The 23,958-nt window shown below is 51.1% G+C and overlaps 6 protein-coding genes and 1 non-coding gene across 7 annotated transcripts; 4 read left to right on the plus strand and 3 right to left on the minus strand.

The window, feature by feature from the left end:
* Positions 1-5,762: 5,762 nt before the first annotated feature.
* NCU00718 (hypothetical protein) lies at positions 5,763-6,124 on the minus strand (the record flags this gene model as incomplete). Its single annotated transcript, XM_959459.1, has 2 exons — positions 5,763-5,901; positions 5,958-6,124. The coding sequence occupies 2 exons, from the start codon at positions 6,122-6,124 to the stop codon at positions 5,763-5,765; spliced, it is 306 nt and encodes a 101-aa protein (XP_964552.1).
* A 2,877-nt stretch (positions 6,125-9,001) lies between these two features.
* On the plus strand, positions 9,002-9,687 carry NCU10793 (hypothetical protein; the record flags this gene model as incomplete). Its single annotated transcript, XM_001728414.1, has 4 exons — positions 9,002-9,102; positions 9,232-9,302; positions 9,433-9,528; positions 9,608-9,687. The coding sequence occupies 4 exons, from the start codon at positions 9,002-9,004 to the stop codon at positions 9,685-9,687; spliced, it is 348 nt and encodes a 115-aa protein (XP_001728466.1).
* A 195-nt stretch (positions 9,688-9,882) lies between these two features.
* Positions 9,883-15,991, plus strand: NCU00717 (DUF1212 domain membrane protein). The gene is made up of 3 exons (XM_959458.2): positions 9,883-11,012; positions 11,125-14,875; positions 14,934-15,991. The coding sequence occupies exons 2-3, from the start codon at positions 12,601-12,603 to the stop codon at positions 15,572-15,574; spliced, it is 2,916 nt and encodes a 971-aa protein (XP_964551.1). The 5' UTR covers positions 9,883-11,012; positions 11,125-12,600; the 3' UTR covers positions 15,575-15,991.
* On the plus strand, positions 10,947-12,159 carry NCU14034. Its single transcript, XR_897784.1, has 2 exons — positions 10,947-11,012; positions 11,125-12,159. It is a non-coding gene; the product is annotated as a ncrg84 (non-coding RNA).
* Positions 15,992-17,682: 1,691 nt separating the features above from the next.
* Positions 17,683-19,431, plus strand: ncw-5 (non-anchored cell wall protein-5). The gene is made up of 3 exons (XM_959457.3): positions 17,683-18,554; positions 18,667-18,858; positions 19,073-19,431. The coding sequence occupies exons 1-3, from the start codon at positions 18,386-18,388 to the stop codon at positions 19,174-19,176; spliced, it is 465 nt and encodes a 154-aa protein (XP_964550.1). The 5' UTR covers positions 17,683-18,385; the 3' UTR covers positions 19,177-19,431.
* NCU00715 (betaine aldehyde dehydrogenase) lies at positions 19,337-21,554 on the minus strand. The gene is made up of 3 exons (XM_959456.2): positions 21,243-21,554; positions 21,131-21,172; positions 19,337-21,067 (listed from the first exon to the last, which is right to left on the minus strand). The coding sequence occupies exons 1-3, from the start codon at positions 21,299-21,301 to the stop codon at positions 19,612-19,614; spliced, it is 1,557 nt and encodes a 518-aa protein (XP_964549.2). The 5' UTR covers positions 21,302-21,554; the 3' UTR covers positions 19,337-19,611.
* Positions 21,555-21,984: 430 nt separating this feature from the next.
* NCU16443 (hypothetical protein) lies at positions 21,985-23,800 on the minus strand (the record flags this gene model as incomplete). The annotated part of the gene is made up of 3 exons (XM_011395109.1): positions 23,460-23,800; positions 22,192-23,408; positions 21,985-22,020 (listed from the first exon to the last, which is right to left on the minus strand). The coding sequence occupies exons 2-3, from the start codon at positions 22,786-22,788 to the stop codon at positions 21,985-21,987; spliced, it is 633 nt and encodes a 210-aa protein (XP_011393411.1). The 5' UTR covers positions 22,789-23,408; positions 23,460-23,800.
* Between the last annotated feature and the right edge of the window lie 158 nt (positions 23,801-23,958).

A 23,958-nucleotide genomic window follows, 5' to 3' on the forward strand; every position in this document is an offset into this window, starting at 1 on the left:
CCAAGCCGAGCCACGTCGAGTATCTACCTACCTACCTACCTACATACCAGTCCCGACTTACCAAGTTACCTACCTCTACAGTTTGGAGTGACTGACTGTTACATGGTAGTCCCACAAAACGACTGACCGAACCAACGTCGCCAGCAGAGCCTCATGCCTCCGCCCGATCCAGCGTTGCCCGTTGTGCCCGTTACACCCCGTCTCACGGGTCTCACGGGGCGGTCGGTCCAAAAGTCCCAATCCAAATCCAAACAAGGCAACTTACACTACACATGTGATCTGATTTGCACAATGTTACCTACCTACCTACCTACCTACCTACCTACCTACCTACATACTTACCTACCTTACCTGACTTAGAGGTACCATTCGAACCTACCTAGGTACCTGTATACAAGGAATACAAAATAATTCGCTTTCCAACGAAAAAGATTGACGGCCAGTTTGGTATATCAATATCTGTTTTGAATGTCCGAGTCAGCCTTAGGGTATTGCGTAACTGGTCACGACAGGCAAACAACAATAACACTACCGATCACTGCAAGTGTGGGGTGCGAGTATCGGAGGTATCGGAGATTTCTTTTCTTTTTTTTTTTTTTTTTTTTTTTTTTTTCCTGCGGAACAAGATTTCTTCACCGGGAGGAAAAGATCGGAGTCGGCAAAAAAGCCCTAATCTAATCTGCCTACCTAGTGTTGGCATCTATCTAGTGAGGTCGCAGAAACTAACTACGTCTAAGGGGGGCTTGTGATGGATATCGGGAAAGATTATTGGTTGAGTGTGTGCAGCAGCACACAGAAAGGAGCAAACAAACGATCTTTCTGCGTTGAAACGGGATAAGTACCTCCCTACCTACCTACCTAGGTACCTACTTGATACCTATTCGCCTTTGTTTGAGACATGCAGTTCATATCTATGCCTACCTACCTACCTACCAAGTACCTCTATCACAAATATTTGGTGTGTTTGGCGAACAAGATCCGACTCTTCTGGTTCTTGTTCGGATGCCGCTGCTTGCTTGCTTGCGGTCAGCGGTTGCTTGTCTTCTTTCCGTAATGCTATTTGAGCTTTCTGACTCAATGATTTGGTTGGCCTTGCACTAGCTCCCTAGACTAGTAACTGAAGATAGTATGCCTAAATCGGATGGTACCTCTAGGCTGTAAGGTAGCCAGCCGTTTGTTTAACCAGCAGAGACTCCAGAAGCGCCGGATATGTTCTCTAGCACCGCAATCGGAGTTCATATACGCACGCATTTCTGAGTCATGGAGCCGACACGGCACGGTCCCGAAAGCTCTCTGCTGGTTTGCTGCAGTCGGTCGGTCGGTCTCGGTCGTATCTGAATGTCATGGCAGTGGCAAAAACACACAGACGGATGCCTTATGACTGAAACAAGTGGGTGAACAGTTCCATCAAAGAATCGTGGCAGCCTTGCGAGAAATATTGACGTTTATGGGGGTGTCCCTAGCGACTAGTTGGTGCTGATCCGGGTTGAAATTCGAGACATACATGAGGTTGAGTGTCAGACTCTGCCTAAGCGAGGCTCGGTAAAGCGAGACTTGATGTCGGGTTGTACAAGTGTGCTGGCTGCAGGGTAGGTTTTGGTTTCTCACTTCGGTGAGGAAATAAGCAGTTCCGCCCCGTGATCTGGGCTTACAGGTTGACCAGTTAAGGATGTGAGCAAAGGTAAAGACGGCTTAAGTTTGGGATATCATGGGACATTGTTTTCTTACTATGTGAGAGTTGTCGATGTTTCATGACTCCTTTACCTAGAAGTTGTAGACACCATAGTGAACATGCAGTTTTCGATTCTCTGTGTAAAGCTTGCTTTGCCGGGTTGCTGCGCCGTTGTACATTAAAGTGATTACCCAGTCTTTCTGGCGAAGTCATAGATAGCTAACATCGCCATCAGGCACCGCCTGCACCGCAATAAGAGGTTTTCATGGCTCGTGACCGGGACTTAGCCGAACAATCTGTGAGCGGCAAGCTGGGAAGCAACTGCATGCACTGAGCAGTAGCTGATGGCATCATGTGAACCGGAAGTTGACAAGCATTCCAACTTCCTTCTCGGTTTGGGCCGAGGATATGGCGAGGGAGTTGCCAGTTTGTTGCCATTGATGAGGCCGGAATATTGTGTCACATTCATCATCGAAGTTTTATATCACAATTAGCTAGGTAGTATCGCAGTGTCCTATCTAGCCTTGTAGCTTCCCAATAGTGGATGATGGCAGGGATGGGTGTCGGGGAACGGAAGTCGGCAGTTGGGCATAACGGCATGGGGCCGCGGGACGGATACCGACATCGTTGTCTGGCGGACAAGGTGGGAAAACTTCAGGGCGAACTTGAAACTAGGGCAGGAAGAACTGGAAAACTGACACGTGGTGGAGGGGAGAAGACCTGGTCAGGGTGCAAAGCTGGTGAAGTTGATGGAGTGAGAGGCTACCTTCGGATTGAATTCGACGATGATGGTGTCATGCGTTGGCTGCCTAGCAGGTACTCGGACACAATTCTGGCTTCAGGTGATTTCAAGTCAGCAATAGGGCATCTCCGAAGTGCAGCCTCACGGAGAAGAAAGTGAAACATGCTTATCAGGTATTAGCTAGCACGGCAGAGTTGTCGTGAACAATTACTTGGGAAGAATGTGCACGTCTCGTAGAGAATGATGAATGATGTAGTACGCCTGTCTCCCAACTCCAACAAGCATGCCATTCCGGCATATCATTCCCATCGATGTTCCCTTGTTCATGGAACATCGCAGATCCTTCTCGAGCCGTGACATGGCAACGACTCTAGGTACCCTGATGTACTTTGAGACTTTTGAAAAGTATTTCGAGCTTGTACCTTCCGTAGTACATTCCGCTTCCCTTCACGTGTAACAAGATGAGCCGGTTAAGCGGGCAAGTGCAACTGTCTCAACTGAGACACTCGTGACTTTTGAGCAATACACCGCAGGTGAACTGACGTATCTATACCCAGACAGTATGGCGAACCAGCCTCTCTTCCTTCCTCGGCACCGATGTCTTGGATATCCCATTCCTCGACCGAGAATCTGCGAGTGTCATGGCGAAGGGGTCGGTTTCGCAGATAGGTAGGTACTCTTGTCTCTGTGAGGGTTAGGGTTTTATCCGCAAGGAAGCATTGTGTCCTCGATATCTGAAGTAATGACAAGGCTACCAGTGCAGTTAGTAGGATTCCATCAATCACCGCCATATTCTTTTCCTTGTAGTTGAACGATCTGGTAAATGCGGAAGCCTCTCGTTGGGTTGCTCGGAGGCATTGCTGACTCCTCCGTTGATGCAAATTTGTTGACCAAAGACATTGCATACTTATCACTCGTTGTGGTAGTGTAACCTCAGCTACTGTTATTTACATTCCTGATGCCGTGTGTCTGGGGGTGTCTCGGTATACCTAGAACTGCTGCATGCTTGTTGTGTGTAAAACTCTCCGTTTAGGCTAGGTGAGCCCGCTTCCAATTTGTCGACATTTCAATTGCACGCCAAAGATTCTAGTAAGCAAATGGATTGTAGGTGAAATCTGTTGTCAGTCAAGCGTTCGCAGGTGCTATTACAGCAACCGAATGGTTCTTTCATCGAGTCAGAAGCTGATATGTCGCAAAGCAAGGGTGACCCGAATTGCATCGCATGTCGAGTAATGCACTCCGCATGTTCCCACCAGGTTCACCCTGGCGGCCTTTGCGAGAAGACGATCAACGATCGGACATGGCGAATCAATCTAATGCTAGGGCTATGAGGTGCACGAAGGCAATTATAGACGAGGCCATGACGACCTCAGTGTTTACGATGGTTGATGTAGCGAAGTCTGCAAAGTGTGAAGATGTGCACACCATCGGCGGCCCCGAGACATTCTCAGAGCATAATGCCGTGCATCATGACGGCTTGAGTGGAAAGTGAAGGAAGAAGAACAGAGCATGTCGGAATCGATGGGCCCCCAGAATTTTGGTGACAGTTGATGCACCAGGGCGGTAGCATGAAGAAGCGATAGACAGTGCGGTCAACGTTGTAATTCTCATGGTACCGCGGATGAGTGTGGGAGTAAAGGTGAAAGAAACCATGAGAAAAAAGAAGCGAGAAAAGGTAGGATCGTCATCTGAACGGAAGAGAAATGATGGGGAGGACCATCCCGGAATAGATACGGTTTCGGAAGCCACTGCACTTCCCTTGGCTGTGCCGCGTTGAGGAGTCACACCCCTGGGTCCCGTAGCTTCCACACGGCAGAACTTTGGAAACTGAACCGAATGCTTACGGCGATAAGAGCAACGACTTCCGGTCAGCAAACGGCGCCGGGGATCGGCTTTCTGCCAATTTCGTTGCAGCTGCGCTTCACGATAGCGCGATGATATCCTTAGGGTAGGTTTCACCCATCTATGAGATTCCAGTCTTATCTCGTCCATTGCTTGAAGTCTTGATGGAAGGTGGCACGAACACCCGGCGGGACGCTCCGCTGACTAAGACATCCTGCTACGATCCGTTCCATCTCGAAAAGATGGAAAAAGCAATCGAGGTGGTACTCGTCGGTTGGGTGCGACTGCCGACTCACTCAAAGTTTAGTCGAATCGTTTCCTTTACACGCTCTGCGCACCTTCCTCAACGAAAAGTATCCGGCAACCTGGAGTTTCCGCTCTGACTCTCTCGATCGGTTATTTTGGAGAAAACGAGGACAGGCAAGCTGGGTGCCGGTATTCGTCCACTTCTTTCCTTTGAGCGACAAGATGACCAACAGTTTTATTCACCAACAGCTCGGGATGTGCAAGGTGATTGGGCTAGCTCGAGAACATGTTGACAGCTAACCCGGCAATCGGTCTGTGTTGTCCCTTCTCCTAGACGTCGAGGCTTTCAGGTGCCTCGTCGAGTCCAACGGCCACAAAGTTATGACGATAATCGACTCGCATCTGAACGAGGGATCCAATCGAGGTTGATCTCTTGGAACTGACTCTGCGTGCGAATGTGAGAGCGCCCTTGTACGGCTTATGGTCTCGAGCCCTGTAAGAGTAGTGTCAAGGTACAATCGTCAAGAAGGTCGAGTATCTCGATAGTGATGGTTTGTCGAAAAATCGATTCAGTTGCTGACTTGCTGTTTTTGATTGCAGTTCGAGTCCTCAGCTTGGCCATGCTCTCATAGCTTCGTGTCCGGCCATCGTCGATAGGCTACCGAAAAGAAAATGGGCATTTTGTCAACAAATTCGTGGACGAATATCGAAGAGTAGCCTCGACGTTTATACTTTCCCTATTCCTTGCCTCCTGAGACCCAAACACACACCGAAAATTGGACCGCATGTGACGTCAAAAGCGTTCTTTCATCCCCGACGTTGCACTCGGCTGTTGCAGTAGTTGTGGGCTTGGAGGAGATCGACGCCGAAGCTGAGCCGGCTGTCCATGATTGGCCGATCAAACCGTGTGTCAGGGACTGCCGTCTCCTCCCATCGAAACACATTCAGCCTCCACAGTCAACAGGACGGATGGTGCCGACCCGCCCTTGCAACGCATCGACCTCTCTCGCCCATGCTAGGAGCCTACCTAGGGAATCTTCCCCCATAGAATCGAAAAGAGCCAGCCATCCGTCTTCCAGGGATGAGTATCGGTAGCTGATTGAGTCTTTTTCACGGATTGCTGTTGTTGTTGGAGGGGGCTGTTTCGCGATAAGCGATCTCTTTCGAACGTCAAAGTGTCAAACATCTGAAGCCTCGAGCCAGCTTCGCACCTTTTGTAGTCAGGTTAAAGCCATGGATATGTACTTTCACCGAAGACTTTCAGCCGTAATTCCCGTCTGGAAGATCTGCCGCCCTTCTCTGGGACCACCCGCATCCAATGTCCCCCTCTTCAGCCTTACAGTGATCGCCATTCTCCTCGTTCCGGTACGTTTGGAATCCACCATCAGTCTCCGCAGAGCTTCTTCCATCCACATGCACCGGTCCACCACGACGTACAGTTCCCCGATTACTTACCAGAGCATCCGTCCTCTTCCAGACCATCTACCAGGGTTCTCACTTGCCCGCTGGGCCATATTCCCGGTCCCTGGTACACCCGCTTCACCGTCTGGGCCCTTATCTACAAGTAGACCGGCGGCCAGTGCTCTTTCTACGTCTTTAAGTTTCATGAAAAGTACGGCCATGGTGTGCGCATTACCCCTGAAGTAAACACGTGCAACGTGGCTGCCAAGCAATCCATCCACACGCCCCAAGGGTAAGTTCATCGAGTCGTCGTGGTACCATGAAGGTTTCTCTTTCCCAAGATCGTCTCTCTCCTTCAACAAGAGCAACGGATAATCCCCACGCCCATCGAAGGTTTTAAACAATGCCGCCGTTACCGTTGGCAACAACCTGCGTTTGTACCTATTGCCGAACAGTCACCTCAGCGCTACCACAAGCGCGTCGAGGCCCCCCTCTCCCCCCAACCCCGTCGTTATCAGGGGACCCTTCTTCGTCTGTGGAGGGAGCGCGGCGCCCGCTGAGGAGGGTGTCAACCTTTTCCGATCATCATCTATTCCAGGGGTCACTGCCTACTGTGTGTATATAGACTTACAGCTTGTTGTACCGCGACAAATAGCTTATCCAGCTGGGATCCCGGGAAAGATGGGAGGGAGAAAGGAAACGTGTGAACCAATCAGATGAAAAGTGTCTGTCCGTCTTCTTTGCTTTTGATGTATGATGGCGCCAAATCTGAGTGAGTAAACACCAAGAAAGAAGGACCCCTTCCTTGATGTTCAGTTTGCGCTGGAGTGTGTGTCTCAAACTATCATAGTAGCCTGGTGGTTGGTATATGTGATTTCCTGCGTCTCGTCTCGGCCTTCACCTTATCCGTGCGCGTGGAACTTTTACTTTGCCCTCTTGACCGCCTTTCGTACTGACGCCGATATACCTTGAGCCCCCTCATCTAGACTTAGTTCTTGCTGTCAACACCCTAAGGGCAGGGCAAGGGATACCGCATTGGGCCTTAGACTCGTCACATGGCGAGAGTGAGAGGAGGCAGGCGTCTGTTGAAAATTTGTCTTGTACTGTGATAAATGACTGGTTGGCGTCTGGGTAGAAGCAAAAACTGGTGTTGTTGTTGTTGGAGTTAGTGTCTGCTGGGGTTCTATGTTCAGATCTCGTTGGTTGATGTGTGGTGTATGACTGATTCCCTTGTTGACGCGGTGATATGGGCGTCTTTGATATCATGTTTTCTTTCTTCTTTTGGTTGAAGGACAGTAAGATGCCTATGCATAAGTAGCGTCAAAAAGCCAAAAAGAAGAAAAGTGGTTGGGGATATAAGACATTCCATCGTCGCGCTATCACGTGCATGTATGTCTCTCTCATCACGGGCTACGACGGTACATATGTACCAAGGAAGTTGTCAAACCACCAACCGCCGAAGTTCCAGCCATCCAATTAGAACCATCACCTCCAGCTTCCATGTCGCAAGTAAGCAAAGTGAGCTTAGAACCAGGTGACCGAACTGTTATGCTTTTTTTTTTTTTTTTTTTTCTGATACCTGCATGGTGACCGCCTCCTCTGGCGCCTCAACTTACTTGTAGAATCCAGTCCGTTGCGCTGAAAAGCAATGTCGAGAGTTACAGGACCTATCCACCGGACTTACACACAAGGTGACTGGTGAGACTGGGCTACATAACGGGAGTTACCATACAGTGCTGATGGAGGCTATTTTAGGAACCGAATGGTAGCTGCTCGCTAGTAAGTACCCCACATTACAACCCTACCTTGACATTGTACTTGCCCATAATCCTCAATTGAAAAACGTCCAAGATACAGTTTCCAACATCCAGATGCTCGGAACCCTGCTTGTAACTTCGACACTGCGGAAGACGGAACCGCGGGTCGCATTTTGCGGATTGGATGTCAGCGCAAGGTACTGTACGCTCAGCTCAACTAACTACTGAACTAACCGTAAGCAAACGTGTGATGTGTGCTGTATGAAGGAATAAGAAGATGCAGACGAAAGGCAGGCTTTGTCTTTGACAGATATACTGCGGTTGCGAGCATAAGTTTTACCTCCCTGTCAGGTATCTCACACAGACCACGACAGTCAACGCTTCGTGAGCATTGTGTGGTCAACGACCTGGCCCACGGGTTTAACTTACCCATATCATCATAGTACACATGCTTATCTGGCTTGAGGGGGTACCTGGGCCAGTCAGTAAGGTATGGCTATTCAGGTTCCGAGTGTGCTGCCCTCCGGATTCATAAGCCCACGTTATATGTGTTGTGGTGGTTTGCAGCATGCAGACAACGTCCGCTGCCTGCCTGACGGCTCAGAGAAGCCATGGGTTTCCTATGTCTGTCTCACAGATGTCGTCACCTCTTCAAAAGCTTAACCATTTGGTCAAGTAGCAGATCCTACCCTCCTCCCTTGTTCGCGCCGTATTCCTTCTCTACGCAAGTGGCCGCCTCAGCCATTGCCGGGTCGATCTTTTTTCGCGACAGCAAAACAAGGCGAGAGGGAGGTGATCGGCGCCGAGCGCGAGTTCGTACGCACCTCGCCCAAAAGACAAAATCGAAACCTTCACGGCGGCCCTGGCCAGAAATAAGCGGAAACAGGAGCAGGAGAGCTAGAGGAAAAAGAAACACCACGGCTTGTGGCCCGTCGTAACAGCGCGCCTCGCCTGGATAATTCTCTAGCGTATACGGCGTCTTTCAGCGCGTCGAATCTGAAACAGCGCATGGGTTTGTCGGCTCCGGAAAATGCGACTGCGTGTATCGGCCGTAATGTTGAAGCTCGCTATAATTGCTGATCTTTTGGCGGACTTCCGTTCCGACTTTCTCAGGATGGGTTTGAATGAATGGTGACCAGCAGCTGCGTATTCCATGTCGAGCATTCTCAATGTACCAGGTGAGTGGATGGCGGTTGATATCACCATCACGTCACCCACCCACTTATGCTATCGTGTATGTAGTGCCTACTCGAAGCCATGTGACATTTTGACCAGAGTCAGGCCGACACGCCATACTTGACTTGGAGAAGCACAGCCGTTCAAACCCAACGAGAATACACAATGTCCATCCACGCTACGCTTGGAGCGACTCTGTATCGGGCGGCTGTCGCGCGTATCGTCGAGGACTGTTACATAGGGGCTGGAGCCGTCAACATGGCAAGGTATGGGCGAAGGGATATTCTGAAACACTCATAACAGCACTGGTCAGCTCAGGTGTAGTGTACGGCCCTGCAGTAAGATAACTCGAATTTCTTTTCTCGGTCGTTGATGTTGAATGTGTGGGTGGAAAGGGAATCGTGGAATGGTGGAAGACGAGTTGGGGTGGTACAGAGACGGCACGTGTTTGGGTGGTCTGAGGGTGGTATGTACGAAGAGCAACGACCTAGGCCGATCACACTGTCAACTCCATCCGAAAACTGGAAATAGTCGCTCTGATCACGGACTGGAGCTCCAGCTCAGACAGATAACCACGAGAGCTGACGTGTATGTAGTGTATCAGACTGTCAGGCACCGCCTCGTGGTGGGCGGAACTGCGGGGATCATGCGAAACCAGGTTTCTAAAGTCGGACACGAGGATCGTTTGGGAAGTAAGAGTGGATCGGTCTCGAACGGGCAATGGACTGATTGATTTGTCACTGACCGTGCTGCTGAACTGTGGTTGTGTAGTCGCTCGCTTTTTGGTGGTGGTGTTTCGTCTTGAGTCGAAAGGCCCAGATTGGTCGAAGACGACTAGTCGGAAGCACTGAAGTGCCGTGATGAGGTTGGTTAGTGCGCTGTGCGCCCGCCAAATAAGATACAGGAACGGCACAGTTCACTCCCGCCGCTTTGTTAGGCGCGGCGGGCATTAGGGCAGGCCGGCAGGAACCCACTGCTGCCGCAGCGGCCCGGACAACCAATGTCCAGCATTTTCCTTGCCCCCCAAAAAATAACAGGGCTGTTCCTGAAAAGGGGGCTCTTGTCCATCACCGTCCGAGGGTTTCTTCCCTCCCTCCAACCTAAACGCCCGTTAGGTCCTCCCACTCCCCTCCCGCCGCGATGGTGGTTTGATGTCTGCAGGTACAATCGGATCGAAGCAATTGGCGGAAAGGACCAAAGGGGTACAGGTACCTTATCAACCGACCACTGCTAGTGAAGAGCCGCATTCTCCTCTCTCAGCCCGCGGCGTGACAAGCTTCATCACGGCATCCCAAAAGTCGGACCGCAATGGCGCAACCCTCGAAACGAGACCGGCCAATTTTAGACGAGCTGCTAGTTTTTTCACCAAAAGTGCAAGGCTCTCTCTCCTTCTTCTCCCCTTGTCCCCCACAGTTGTGAAATTTGACCCCATTTTGGGCTGCCATTCGCAATGCCCAAAGTGCATTTCCACACAATCCTGGATCGCTTTTTTGGGGGTTCTCTTCATCTTTGGAGCCTGGGTCAGGTGTCGACAAGTACATATCGATCCTCATGACTCGTTTACCTATGGACCGACATCGATCGATCGAAAACCGGAAACTCGTACACTACAGTGCTCACCAACAGCAGATGGGACTCCCACGTCCCTGAAATAGGGAACAAGGGACTCTTTGAAATGATCATCAACGCGCAGCGGTATTTACCGATATAGCAGATATGAATACTCGGGGCGTTACAATCTCTCGCTATGTCGCCCATCGGTATCTCTCTTGGCTACTCAGCCATAGTCTCATGATGGGTGATGGGCAACAAGATCTTCTCGCAACTGTCATGGAGCCGCTAACACCATCCTGGTGAGGCCGGGCGCTGGAGCTGTTAACGAGTTCCCCTTTTCGCCATGTCAGTTTCTGGCTGTCCCAGCCGTGGACCCGTGGTGGCACACCCACCTGGCGGGGCCACTTCGGACAAGGGCGATAAAGGCGGTGGGTTCCTTGGTGGAGACAATGCAAAACCTCATGGAAGGACCAGGATTCAAATGACGTGTGTCGTCGCTTTTCACCATTTCGACTGGTCAGGAACGTCGCGACAACCACAATCTGGGAGCAAACCTGGGAGCCAAACCTGGAAAGCGGAACTTGCGAAACTCGACGAGTCCCACTGAAGTGGCGGAACTGCGGTATGTACTGTACATTCATCCACCAGGCCAACGCTCGAGGCCCTTCGTTCTTGCACTGCAACTGTGAAGAGAGAAAAAAAAAAACTCTGACAATGGCGGCATCCCACGTTAGGACGGCAATACCTTACCGTTGCCGCGCCGCTTGCAACCAGCTGCCCGCCCGCAACCGGCTTGCACAAAGCGACGGACAGGCTTGACACACACAGGCACAGCGCTGTTCTTGCAGTAACCGCAGTAGCCAAAGAATTCACCGAGAGCCGCGACCAGCCAATTCCACTTCCTCTTGTTCGTACCCTGACCACATACTTCAGGGGCAACTGGGCAATTTGCGTCGACTGTTCTAGCCGCCCGCGAGCACCTTGTCCAGAGCAACGCTGAGATCACCATAAGATGCCGATCAAAAGTGGAAGGACGCGCTCAGAGCGCTCAATCGACGCACGGGGGGGATACGAGTCCAGGTGATATCACAACCACAACACGTGCCCTGGTCTTTCTCATCGGAAATTTTCAGCGAAGCAAAGCCTCACACGGGTCGAATATAGTGTCCTTAGTCGGAGGTTTTGAGACTGTTGAAACAAGAGGGACAGTACCCTTTCAGCCAAAAAGACAGGGCAAGACAAAACAAGGAAAGACATCCATGCTTTGACAGGACGCCTTGAATCTTCGAGGTGCATCTCCACTGGACTAGCCCGCCCTTGCGGATGCCTTGTTTGGGATAACCGATCGTCGCTTCGGCCGCCTCCACCAGCCCGCCGCCCGGGGGGCCGGGGCCTTAACACCACGACCATCATCGACGCTAACACCAACAATTTGGGTGTCCTCGGTCTGAGACGGTACCTGGCTCCAGCTGCCCTGCTGCCAACACTCCTCGCCGTCCAATCATCAATGACGCTGACAAGGACACGGAAATCGGATGGGAACAATGCAAGTACAGGTACATACCTACTGGTCTGGCAGCACATGTGGCATGATAGCTCGTTGCTACCGGCTGGACGCAGTAGAGCGGGCGTGGGCGTGGGCGAGCCGCTGTATACCTTATCATTTGTTTTTTTTTTTTTTTTTTTTTCCGCCCATGGTTCTTGGCCAGCATGTGTCATATCTCCTCCATCGTCCATGAACATCCATTCCACTCACCCTCTCCTGCTGATCCAGTCCCTATTCCCTCTTTGTTTGTGTACTCGCTTAATTCCGGTGCTAGTGTACATACCACCACAACCTGCACATACCACAGCCTCTACACCACTGTCCAAGGCCGGAACCTTGCCTTCTCAACTCCTTTATCTCCATCCCTGTTGTTGATCAACGTCTGTTGACGGCCGACCCCCACGACGCAGCCAACTCCCAGTCACATCACGGGCAGTCCAGAGACACCTCTCCTTCCGAGATTATCATTCACCTTATTTCTCCTTCTTCCTCAGTTCCACGTTCCTCGAATCTCTCCACGACGATCCGAAACCAGTCTGGAGCCTCGCCATTATTAGCACCAGAGCTCCAAGACATCTCAACCAACTCTGACATCATCAATCTTGGGATACTTGTGGGAAGGGCAAAGTAGCCCTCTCGCCCGTGAGAGGGCGTTGCTGTAGCCATGGTTTCTGCGCAGGATCAGGGTGATATCGGCGGGGCCAGCAACAGCCGGAGTGGAAGTGATAGTGAGACAACCCTCCAGGGAGTTCAGGGAGGAATTGGGGTTGAACCATCTGGGGGTGGAAACGGGGAGGGCAGCAGTAGCACCAGCCAGAATGCCAGCGCCAACATCAGCGCAACTGCGACACCTCTACCGGAGCAACCGCTACTTGCGCCACAGATCCCCCACCTTCAGCTTCCAAAGGGAAAAGAGAAGAAGCGAGTTGGCTTCCTTAGCGATAGACCACCAGGACAGGCCGGTGGCCCACCAGCCCCCCAGGTAGTCGTCACTCCGGATGGACAGGAGCATACTGCACAGGATTACTTCTCCTCGCCCATCCACGACTACGACTTTGCCACGACCCCTCCGCACCACACCTTCGGCCCTCCAGCAAAACGCGACTCCTTTAATAAAGATGAGGTTACGGCTGCCCTAGCCGAGATCTTGAGGCCCGAGCTCAACAACCAGGCCAGTTCCGCCCATCCCGTTCGGCCACGTCCTGTTCTTCGCAAAAACACGACAACTGTTCCCGATCCTCAACCCGATATGCTCAAGCCTCCCCATCGATCCGAGGTGGAAGCACGTAACCGCGCCGACAAGCTTGCCCACGCCGTCGGCACTTCATCAGTCGGTGCGTCTCGAAGAAACTCGTTTGCTGGCAATGATAGCGACTCTGGAGACGAAACCACCCTCAACGGAAACGTACCGCCAATTGGTATCTCTATCAGTCGCGACTTTGAGGCGCAGGATCAAGACGACTCCCACAGCCTCCGCGCTCGCAGGAAATCACAGCAAGTCGCCAATGATCTGGTCCGGAAGCATACACGCCGCATCAGCGCTTTCAACGCTCTCAGCCGCCCACAAACCGCCCAGAGCACGCACGTGTCTGGAACTGCAACACCAATCCCTCACGACCTGGACTATGTACCTCGCCCAGACAAGTATAGGGGTGGTATTCTGGGGAACTTGCTCAAGTTATACAACGCAGAAGAGACGGCAGGCGCAGGAACGTCTGGTGGCTCCAGTACCATGACCACCCCAAGTCAGACACCGAACAGAACGCCAACAACGACTCCTCCTACCTCGAGGCCCAGTACTCCCAAGACGGACAAGGATCGGGGAAGAAGCCGCGGGTTTCGATCATCGTCCACATCGAGGCTCATGGAATCGTCCTTCATGTTTGCTGTCCCCGGTGCCGGAAAAGAGGTAGCCGAAGCTACGGAAAAGGCTAAGCAGGAAAAGGACAAGACCAAAAGACGGTCGAGATCGAGACTCAGAGCCGATAAGCAAAAGCTGGAAGAGTTCCGCATCACCAAACACATTGCAGAGATTATCAGCCGCCATCGGTACCTCTTGAAGCTGTGCAACGCGTTGATGATGTACGGTGCACCCACACATCGCTTGGAAGCCTACATGAGAATGTCCGCCCGCGTCCTTGGCATCGAAGGCCAATTCATGTACCTGCCGGGAACCATGATCATTTCATTCGACGACAGCAACACTCACACTACCGAGATGAAAATTGTGCGCAGTAATGCCGGCGTCGACCTCGGCAAGTTACGCGACGTTCACGAAGTCTACAAACAGGTCGTACATGATCTCATCAGCGTCGATGAGGCTACAACGCGATTGAACGACATTACGAATCGGAAGAACAAGTATCCAACTTGGCTGCGTGTTCTGCTCTTTGGTGTGGCTTCCGCGACGGTGGCCCCTTTTGGTTTTGAGGGTCGGTACATCGACATGCCTATCGCCTTCATTCTCGGATGCATGGTTGGCATCTTGCAGCTTTATATTGCGCCTGCGAACGAGCTGTACGCAAACGTTTTTGAAATCACGGCCGCTCTCCTCACATCCTTCTTCGCGCGTGTTTTCGGATCGCTCCAAAATGGAGACTTGTTTTGCTTCTCCTCACTTGCACAGTCTTCAATTGCTCTGATTCTTCCGGGTTACATGGTTCTTTGTGCAAGCTTGGAGCTACAAAGTCATTCCATGATATCCGGTTCGGTCCGCATGGTTTACGCACTCATCTATTCGCTGTTCCTTGGCTATGGCATCACTATCGGATCCGTTATTTACGGATACATGGACCACAATGCAGTCAGTACCGTTCATTGCAAGATTGGTTCTGAGTGGTACAGCAAACGGCCAGACCAGAACTACTACATTTTGTTTGTGTTGCCTTTCACGCTGTGTCTTTGTGCCATCAATCAGGCCAAGTTCAAGCAGCTTCCAGGTACGCATCATCTTATTACCCCTGCTCCTGTGATAACATTACTAACGACTTTCCACAGTCATGGTTATCATCTCCCTGGCAGGCTACTGCGTGAACAGCTTTTCATCTAGGTACTTTTCAGGAAACACGACCCTTTCCAACTCATTGGGTGCTCTCTGCATTGGAGTCCTGGCAAACCTGTATTCACGGGTGGGCCGTGTAGTACAAAACAAGTTCCTCGATTGCTGGGAAAAGATCTTTGAGCCGCGCATCGCTCGTCTCAAGGGAAAGCACAGGCGTTTATATTCCACGGAAGGAGGATCCAACAGCTCCTTCCGGAAGGACCAAGACCCTGAGTTGGGCCTACCGGCAGAAAAATCCGCCGCAGCCCCTCACAAACACACTCGCCAAATTGGATACGGGCTTGCCGCTGCCGCCATGTTACCCGCCATCTTCGTACAGGTACCCTCGGGCCTGGCCGTCAGCGGCTCGCTCCTCAGTGGCGTGGCGAGCGCCGACCAGATCACTCGCAACGAGACGCTCTCCGCCGATGGACAGACGTTCACCCGGGGCGCGCAAACGGCAGACCTGAACAGCACGGCTTTCAACGTCTTATTCAGCGTCATTCAGGTCGCTATCAGCATCTCGGTTGGGCTATCTCTGAGTGCTCTGATTGTTTACCCATTTGGAAAGAGGCGGAGCGGTCTCTTCAGTTTCTAGAGTTTAACCTTTTTACATTACAAGCCATAAAGTTGGAGTTGTGCGAGACGGAGAAGGAGAGAGAATTTCCCCATAGCAAACATCATGGATGGAAAATGACTGGAGGCATAAAGATATGCTCATGATCTATTAGCAAAAAGCGGTGGTGTTGAGTGCGGTTTTTTTTTTTTTTGGATTTGGTTTTTTTGTCTTTTTTTTCCCTTTGTTTTACCGAATATTGGGTCTGACTTTTTCTTCTTGGGAATGATTATGAATGATGGCGTTCTGGGCTTGGATAAAGATATCAACTCATACCGGCAGAGGTACAGAAATAGATGGCAGAGGGTTACAAAGGGGAAGGTACAGGTACCTAACAGTTTAAAGTTTATACCACAACAATATTGAGAGTTAACACGGACAATAAGCAATGGGGTTACCGTGATAAATATTTATCCATGCGAAACGTCATGACTGGTGAGAAAGCTTCTCCCCATGGGAAACACGTGAATACTATTGAAGAATGATAGCTTCACCTCACCATGTTGACTTCTATTCTCCCTCAGCACTAGAGGGGGGAAAGCCCGGAGTTATAAATACTTTGGTGCAAACTTGCCCCCTTATATGACTGGCAATTTGATATCAAATCCCTCCTGGTCCGGGCGTCCACCGGTCCCCTCCGAGATTCACGCCGCGCAAGCCCCACATTTCCCGGCTTACAGGCCCCACTATAAATGCCCCTATGAGTTCTGGCTCACCGCCTCTCCCGTCGGTGGGAGGCGTCATTGGCCTTGGGGTTTCCCCACCTTCCATAAACAGCCATGAGCACGGGACGGGATCTTCAGCTCCCAGTCAGCCTATGTATTCTAGTGTAATGTAGGATACCAACAGGTTGAAGTTACATCAAGGGACCAAACCAGACCCCGAAGATGGCAATTTATATCCACTTTTGAGCAGAGCCCGGGGACTTTGGTACATCCGAGGCGACACCGGATCTCGACCGAATCACGGTGATTGAACCTAGGTATCCTCGATCTCTATATACCTACAGTAGCTGGGGCGGTCAACTGCAAGGGTAGGGTGTTAGTGCCTTTCGCGGGCGGTCCCTACGTAAAATCCTGCACGCACTACCCAAATCATAACGCACGGACCGAAAACCCCCTTTTCACCCGCAAAATAATTGTTAGCACTATCTGAGTTTTGTGGTTTTTCTGTTAGTGCATTCCCATACAGCTGTTCTTCGCGTTTTCGTGTACTTTTCGTGTAAATAAGCCTAAGGGGGGGTCCCGGGGGGCGCAGCCCCCTGGCATCAACTTCTAAAGTATACGAATTATTAAGAAAGAAACGGCCAGCCCAAATTCCAAAGATATACCTAGGTATTGGCGGGCTACAACCCAGAATCCAGCTCTACACATAACAACCCAGAATCCAGCCTTGCACCTATACGGAAGGGTGCGGCGTGCCGCCCCGAACACTAGTATATACCTACAGTGTCTGGTCCTCCTCAGGTCCTCGTGAGACAGATGCCAGATGCGTAGGTTCGATTGCAATCGCAGTCTTGCGCGCGCCAAGTCAAGAAGACACTTCGAGGCCCGTATGCTGTTTTCAAAGGTTTCCAGTTTGACTCTTCGTGTGATACCGTGTGGTGGCTTGTAAGTCATATTGCTAACAGAAACAGAAATGCCAAAAGTAGGTAGAACATGGTCCGTCATCAATCGAAAAAAGTTTCTCCGTCTTACTTACCCCAGAGTTTTTCTTTTCTTTTTCTTTTTTTTTTTTTTTTTTTTTTTTCCCATCGTATCCACGTGCCACAGTAAAGACTGCATATTCGCAAAGCTGAAATAGGTATGTAAGATGTTCGTTACGTACGTAACTTTTTAGTTCACGAATATCTACCTACCCACAATCGGCAGTGGTGTGATGAGTGATGACCACCACCAGACTCTCAATTGAGCTCATACTACGTAACTGCCGGAAGCCGGAACCCAGAACATAAAAAGCACCCCACGGAACGGGAACACCAAACCAATCACTACGGGTCATGATGGAGCGACGAGCGCCCAAAACGGCAATTGTCTCGTATTTGACAGGTGCGCCTCCTCCTCATCAGCGCAGCGCCGCTCAGCTCAGGATTTATGTTGCCCAGTCTTTTTTTTTTTCAACAGGAGATCATCACGGGACACTTGCAAACCTACCTGTTTAGTCCAAGAAGGATCCGACACCATAGGTAATATAATCCGAGTCGGTTGTGGTCTTACATCATCGCGTTGTGACTGGAAAGCCATGGCTGCTTATACGAGAATATCGAGAGACGCCTCTTTCATCAGAACTTGAAAGGGGGTTTGCTGACTACCTATCGATTTTTATACCTTTTTTTTTTTGAGAGGAGGAGCGCGGAGATCTATGACAAACATGAACACCGAGGCGGCACACACGTGCACATATACTTTGGGAAAATCTGAGGGGTTGAGGCGGTTCATTGCTATTCTTGTAGCTGACCGACCGATCACCCGTGCAGTTGATCACGAAGTGTGCTTATGTCGATAATGGCGGTTGAGCTCTACGGCTCCCGCCCGGAAGTAGAGCAATTTTGCATCAGTCAGAAATACAGTCACACATGGAGGACGTATACGGGGAGGAGGGAGGAAGGAAAGGAAAGGAAGTATAAAGGTCCTGGGGTTTCCAGACGGAGAGGAGCGAATTGATCTAGCATCCCCCATCTCAAAGATCATTCTCAAGATCAAAGAACACGTTCAACATACCTAGTTAAGATACCATACTACTAACCGGTCTGCAAAACGACAAACCTCTCTCTCTCTCTCTCTCTCAGCAAAAATGAAGTTCCTCCTCCTCCTCCCAGCTCTTCTCGGCCTTGCCGTCTCCCACCCAGCTGCTCCCGAGCTTGACCGTCGCGCCGACCCCCAGATTGCCCACTTCTACTTCCAAGCCGCCGCTACCGGCTACAACCTGACTGTTCCCGCCGACGGGAACTGGTATCCTACCAGTATGTCAATACATATCCTATCTATCCATCTGATTTACTCCAAGTACGGAGGTATATATATATATATAAATATATCCAGACTGACCAAACATCTACCTACCTACCTACCTAGACAACGGTCTGAACATCAACATCATCACCGCCCTCGACTTCACCGTCAACCAGTGCGAGTTCGCCACGCACCAGCAGGTCGCTTTCAACTACCAGCTGAGCGGTGACTCGTTCCCCAAGGAGCAGTTTGCTGTTGGTCCGCCGCAGCCGATTGACTCGGTCAGATGCCACGGTTATTGTTTGGGGATTTATGGTATGTTCTTATTTCTTCTTCCATTCCCCCTCCCCTCCCCTCTTTTCATATATGGGAAGATCTTCTTTTGTTCTCGTTTTCTTTTCTTTTTTTTGTGGTGCACGACATATCCACCCTGAAGTGAGCAAGTGAGAAGGAGTGTGTTGAGTATACTGTATGTGAGTAAAATGATGACTGGACAATGGCTGACAATGTGGTGTGTGTGTCTCAACAGAGGATTGTGTCAAGAACGGACAGTACGTCGGCACCTGCTGCAACGGCTTCTGCGCGGCCAATAAATGCCGCCCGTATGTCTATCCTCAGGATATCTCGGAGTAAGTGAAGCAGATGGAAGTGAGATGAAAGGAAGGAAGGAAGGAAGGAAGGGTGAAGAAAGGATAACAGGATTATTGGACGATTGATGGAGTACTATTCTAGGCACAAATCTGGGATGGAAGGATTTGCGGGTAAGGACGGAAGGGAACGATGAATGACTGAACGAATGGCGACTTTGGGATGAATCTTGTATTTAGTCTGACCCCTCTTTGTTCTATATTCCAATCTTTACAGTTCTATGACATCTTCACTGGTTCAGATGGATGGAAGCATGAGGGTAAGGAGGGTTTTAAATGTATAACTCCGTGCCTGTGAGCTTTGTTTGCTTGTATGTGTGATTCAGACAAGTTGGCCGGGACTTCGTTGTGAGTATTTGGTATTCTGAGAAAAAGTGAAAAAGGCAGACCCGAAGGAATCTGAAGTGCCAGTTAGCCGATCTCAGCCATATCTCACAGTCCCTGCGCCCTCCTTGAACCAGTCTTCCGCTGCCATCTCTTCCGCAGAAGCATAGTTGATTATCGTGCTCTTGGTCTTAGTATATGCATGGTACGCATCGATCCCGTTTTCGCTTCCTACACCACTTGAGCTTTTGGCTCCTCCCCAAGGACTGCTGGGATCGTTGCGATGGTGAGTGTTGACCCAGACAATACCTGCGTCGATCTGCTCAGACACACGGAAAGCTTGCGCCAGATCGCGCGTCCATATCGCTGCTCCAAGTCCAAACTCACTGTCATTGGCGAGCTCAATGGCTTCCTCTTCAGTACTAAATCCGACCACCACAACAACCGGGCCAAATGCCTCCTCGCGCCAGATCCTTGCGTTGAGTATGCTCCTATCTTTTGGCTTATTGTATGCAAGTATGGTAGGTGGGAAGTAGTAGCCCTTGGAGAAGTCTGTATCGTCGAGTTCACTTCGCCCCTCCAGTCTGTTCCCGCCTGCTTGTACGATTCGCTCGTGATATAGGCACGCCTCATCCACTAGCTCCTCCACATTCTTCAGCTGCCGCTCCGAGATCAGTGGACCCATCATACACTCGGGATTTTTTGGTGAGCCCATCCGCCGTTCGATGGAAGTAGCTCTGGTTGTCAATTTCTGAAGCACTTCACTGTAGATCGATTCGTGAACGATGATCCTCGTAGCGGCCACGCACGTCTGCCCACTCGCAATAAAAGCTCCAAAAGCGATGCCGTTGACAGCTGCGTCCAAGTCGGCATCCTGGAAAACCACTAGTGGCGCTTTCCCACCCAATTCGGCCGTATACTTGGCCAGATTTCTCCCTACGATCTCACCGATGGCCCGTCCCGCTGCTGTTCCGCCCGTAACATCCACCTTCTTTACAAGCGGATGTTCAACAAGTGCCTTCCCAGTAGTAGCACCGTACCCGGGCAGTACGCTCAGGACTCCGTCCGGCAGACCCGCCTCTTTCATGATCTTTCCCAGCATCAGTGATGTGATGGGTGTCAACTCGCTCGGCTTCAGTAGCACCGAGTTACCTGCCGCCAAGGCTGGAGCAAGCTTCTTGACAGCAATCAGGAGGGGATGATTGAAGGGAGTAATTTGGACGACTACACCCAGCGGTCGACGATCGAGGAAGTTGTGTAGTTTGCCGACGGTAGGAAGTACGGAGCGTTCTTCGGTACGGAGCAAGGCGGCGTAGTACCGGAACCATTTCACAAGGGAGGGGACTTGGGCGTTCATCTCGCGGATTGCTCGACCAGTTTGCGTGACTTCGATGTCAATGAGGGCGGCAAGGTGGGTTTCGAAGAGGCTGGCGGCTCGTTCGAGGACCTCCGCGCGGACATGACGGGGAGCACGAGACCAGACGCCGGATTTGTAGGTGTCGTGGGCGAGCTCAACGGCGGAAACGACGTCCTCCTTGGACGCGGAGTGACAGCTGAATTGTAGGAAAACTGTGTTAGTCGAGGTAGCTATTGCATACATGAGAGGCTCTACTTACTGGGCAACGATCTCGCCTGTCGCTGGGTTCTCGACGGGGATCCTGCATCGAAGTCCAGTCAGTGATACGGTCTCAGGCCATCTCTTTTGAAGGCCGGAAAGCAGTAACTTGCAGTTCTCCATTTCCTGCCTTTTCGAGACCCCCAATCCATAGCAAATGTTCCGTGGTCATGTTTTTAACTCAAAGGTGTTTGGCCGTTATGCAAGTCGCGATGATACAGATTCAGGGTTGTTGTATACAAATACGGTTGCCCAGGAGACGGGCAGTGGAGACAAGACCGGGGCGCACTCATGGACACTCTCAAGCTGTGCAGCAACAAGAAAATGCTCAGGTGAAAAGAAGCAAAAACCAACAAGATTGGATTATCTACTTTTTCGTCAACAAGTTCCTCGGCTACAACTTATATATGAATGCTGCACCGGAGTTCCTGCCTCGGTCAAGAGGCGGAGGCGGGGGCGGGGGCCGGACGCCCATGTAGTGTATGTATGTATGTATGCGGGTATGTATGTATGGTGCCTTCCTTATCGCCAATCCGAGTGGGGCATCAGCAGCCGATGTCCCGTCATACTGCACTGAAGATGGCTGCGAGGAGATAAGAAAGCTCTTGCTGTGAACACAAAAGGCAATGACAAATAGGTATACAATCTTATAAGGTTGTACTTTGTATTTGGAGGTCAGTTCAAAGACAGTTGAAGTGTAAGAACTTCAGTTCATGATTGCAAGAAATCTCATCCGCTTCGAGATGGTGCGTGTAGACGAAGAAACTGGTGTACAGTAAGTCTTTCCAATCCTATACCCATCCGGCTCCTGCTACCATTGCTCGTGGCGGTTCAGCTACACAGCCTTCGCTCAGATTATTTGCATTCGCTAACGTTCTGAGATTTGCCCGGCTGTGATGGAGTCAGCAAAAGGAGGCATCGCCCACCCAAGTCTGGGGCAACGAGATGAAAGGAGAGGGAGGGGAGGAAAACTTGCCACAAGGGACATGTCACCCCAAAATTCAGAAGCCATGGATCGATACAGGGTGGGTGAAAGAAGTGACCGCAAGGAAGCCTCCTCACGTTCGTGCCACGAACAAAGTCATCGGTACAAATCGCACAAGTTTGTATCAAGTGATTGGTGTTGCCGTCTTCCGTGCAAGGCGGTTGTCCCTTGTGTTTGCCCAAGAGTGCGTGTCGTATCTGGGGGTAGAACGCGCGCCATGCCTTTCGAGATGGTTTATCTCCCACACCAGACTCGCCGACTGCCATGTCCATGCCGCGCAACAGATGCAGCCCCCGTGGGCTTGTACTCCCGTCATGGTGAAAGTCCTGGCCCATCAAGTCTGGGTCGTACTTGACGAGCGGCAATGAGCGGAGAGCGTTGACCCCAATGCCTCCGGACCCTTTCTTCAGTCTTCGGTGTGGGTGTTCGTCTGACTCTGTCCTGTGAGAGCTTCGTCTGGCCACAAATATGGCTATTAAGATGAGGATGGAGACGATGATACACATAACAATGGATATTGTGGGTGGACTCTCGCCGGGACGCCTAGGGTCCTCCGGGCCCGTTGGCATTCCTGGTACGGTAGGCATTGTCGCAGTTTGAGCTGATGATAACTTGGTTCCCAATGAAATGGACAGAAGGCTGACTATGCAAGTAGCAGGTCCGTAAGTCGTCATATACTCATTTGATCGTGAGGTCAAAGCCCATGGGTGACATAATGACAACCAGCGGGAGCGTTCAAATACTCCCGGCAAGCAAAGAGTTCAACAACTCGGTCTTCCTTGTATGCCATACGAGTTTCCAGCAATGCGCAAAAGCCGCCCCATCACTCAAGCCCAGATGAGATAGCATACGATCTACCGGCCACGAACCCAATAGTAGACGGATGTTTGATCATGGCGAATTGAGCTAACAACGTGTGAGGCTGATCCAACATATTCGGGTTTACCTAAAGCTTCAGTTCAATGCTCGTACTCATGGTCCAATAGCCGTATCTGCCTGAACCGGGCCCTTAGGTAAGGAAGACGGATTTCTCAGACGACAGAAGGTGGTTATGAGAGGTGTTGACGTAAGGAGCGTGTCATTCGAGCATGACTCCCAGTCTGTGCCAACACACGGATAAGAGAGGACAGGGACAGAGCTGGTATGAAGCAGTTGGGGATATGTGGCGCTGAGGAGAACTCGTCCACCGACTTCAAAGCATCAGAAGCATCATGTCCTCGGGCTTTGAGAGACTATTGACCCGAGAATATGCGCCGGCTTGTCCTCGCCCTGCTTTTCGGTGCCGGTAGACGTCCTCTCTATCGATGAGCACAAGGGATGGGCTGAGGACCTTCGCGATGCTTACCCAGACATGATTGAGGTTGTCTGTGGAGTCTGGCCACATACACTAGCTATTTCTCGGCTGCCTGCTGCGATACCGAATAGGAGGTGGACAGGAGAAAATTCCCATCGTAGGAAGTGTTGCACTACCCTATTAAGTATTGCCTGATGAATGGTTAGAAAGCCCAAGGCGCGCCCATTTCTCGGGGCAATGCAGGCGGCCGTGTCCAGGTTATAGGCTTGAAGGTAAGTGAGCTGAACTGGTGGCAAGCGTCGACCTGATCCCGAAGTAGAGTCGAAGTGAAACAGAATCACTACCGCTCTCTCTGAAGGACCTCCAGGGTGTTTTTCCGGTGACGCTGGCCGTTCTCAGCCCGGGTACTTCTACGGACGAGACACCGCATCGGCCTCGACCATGACAACCTAAGGTCGATGCGGGGGTCGGACCTCAGCTGTCAGCGGGGTCATTAGGTACATAGACGGCAGCCGAGCAGCCTCAAAAGAGGGGCACCTGCCACCCTGAA

The sequence above is a fragment of the Neurospora crassa genome, linkage group I (assembly GCF_000182925.2).
Source record: "Neurospora crassa OR74A linkage group I, whole genome shotgun sequence".
Taxonomy (NCBI): Eukaryota; Fungi; Ascomycota; class Sordariomycetes; order Sordariales; family Sordariaceae; genus Neurospora; species Neurospora crassa.

Coding starts and splice junctions, on each gene's coding strand:
- NCU00717 (XM_959458.2), top strand. CDS start 12,601: ATGGTTTCTGCGCAGGATCAGGGTGATATCGGCGGGGCCAGCAACAGC. Junction 14,876..14,933: donor CAAGTTCAAGCAGCTTCCAG/GTACGCATCATC, acceptor GACTTTCCACAG/TCATGGTTATCATCTCCCTG.
- ncw-5 (XM_959457.3), top strand. CDS start 18,386: ATGAAGTTCCTCCTCCTCCTCCCAGCTCTTCTCGGCCTTGCCGTCTCC. Junction 18,555..18,666: donor CGGGAACTGGTATCCTACCA/GTATGTCAATAC, acceptor CTACCTACCTAG/ACAACGGTCTGAACATCAAC. Junction 18,859..19,072: donor TTATTGTTTGGGGATTTATG/GTATGTTCTTAT, acceptor GTGTCTCAACAG/AGGATTGTGTCAAGAACGGA.
- NCU00715 (XM_959456.2), bottom strand. CDS start 21,301: ATGACCACGGAACATTTGCTATGGATTGGGGGTCTCGAAAAGGCAGGA. Junction 21,173..21,242: donor AAGGCAGGAAATGGAGAACT/GCAAGTTACTGC, acceptor ACTTCGATGCAG/GATCCCCGTCGAGAACCCAG. Junction 21,068..21,130: donor ACAGGCGAGATCGTTGCCCA/GTAAGTAGAGCC, acceptor CCTACAATTCAG/CTGTCACTCCGCGTCCAAGG.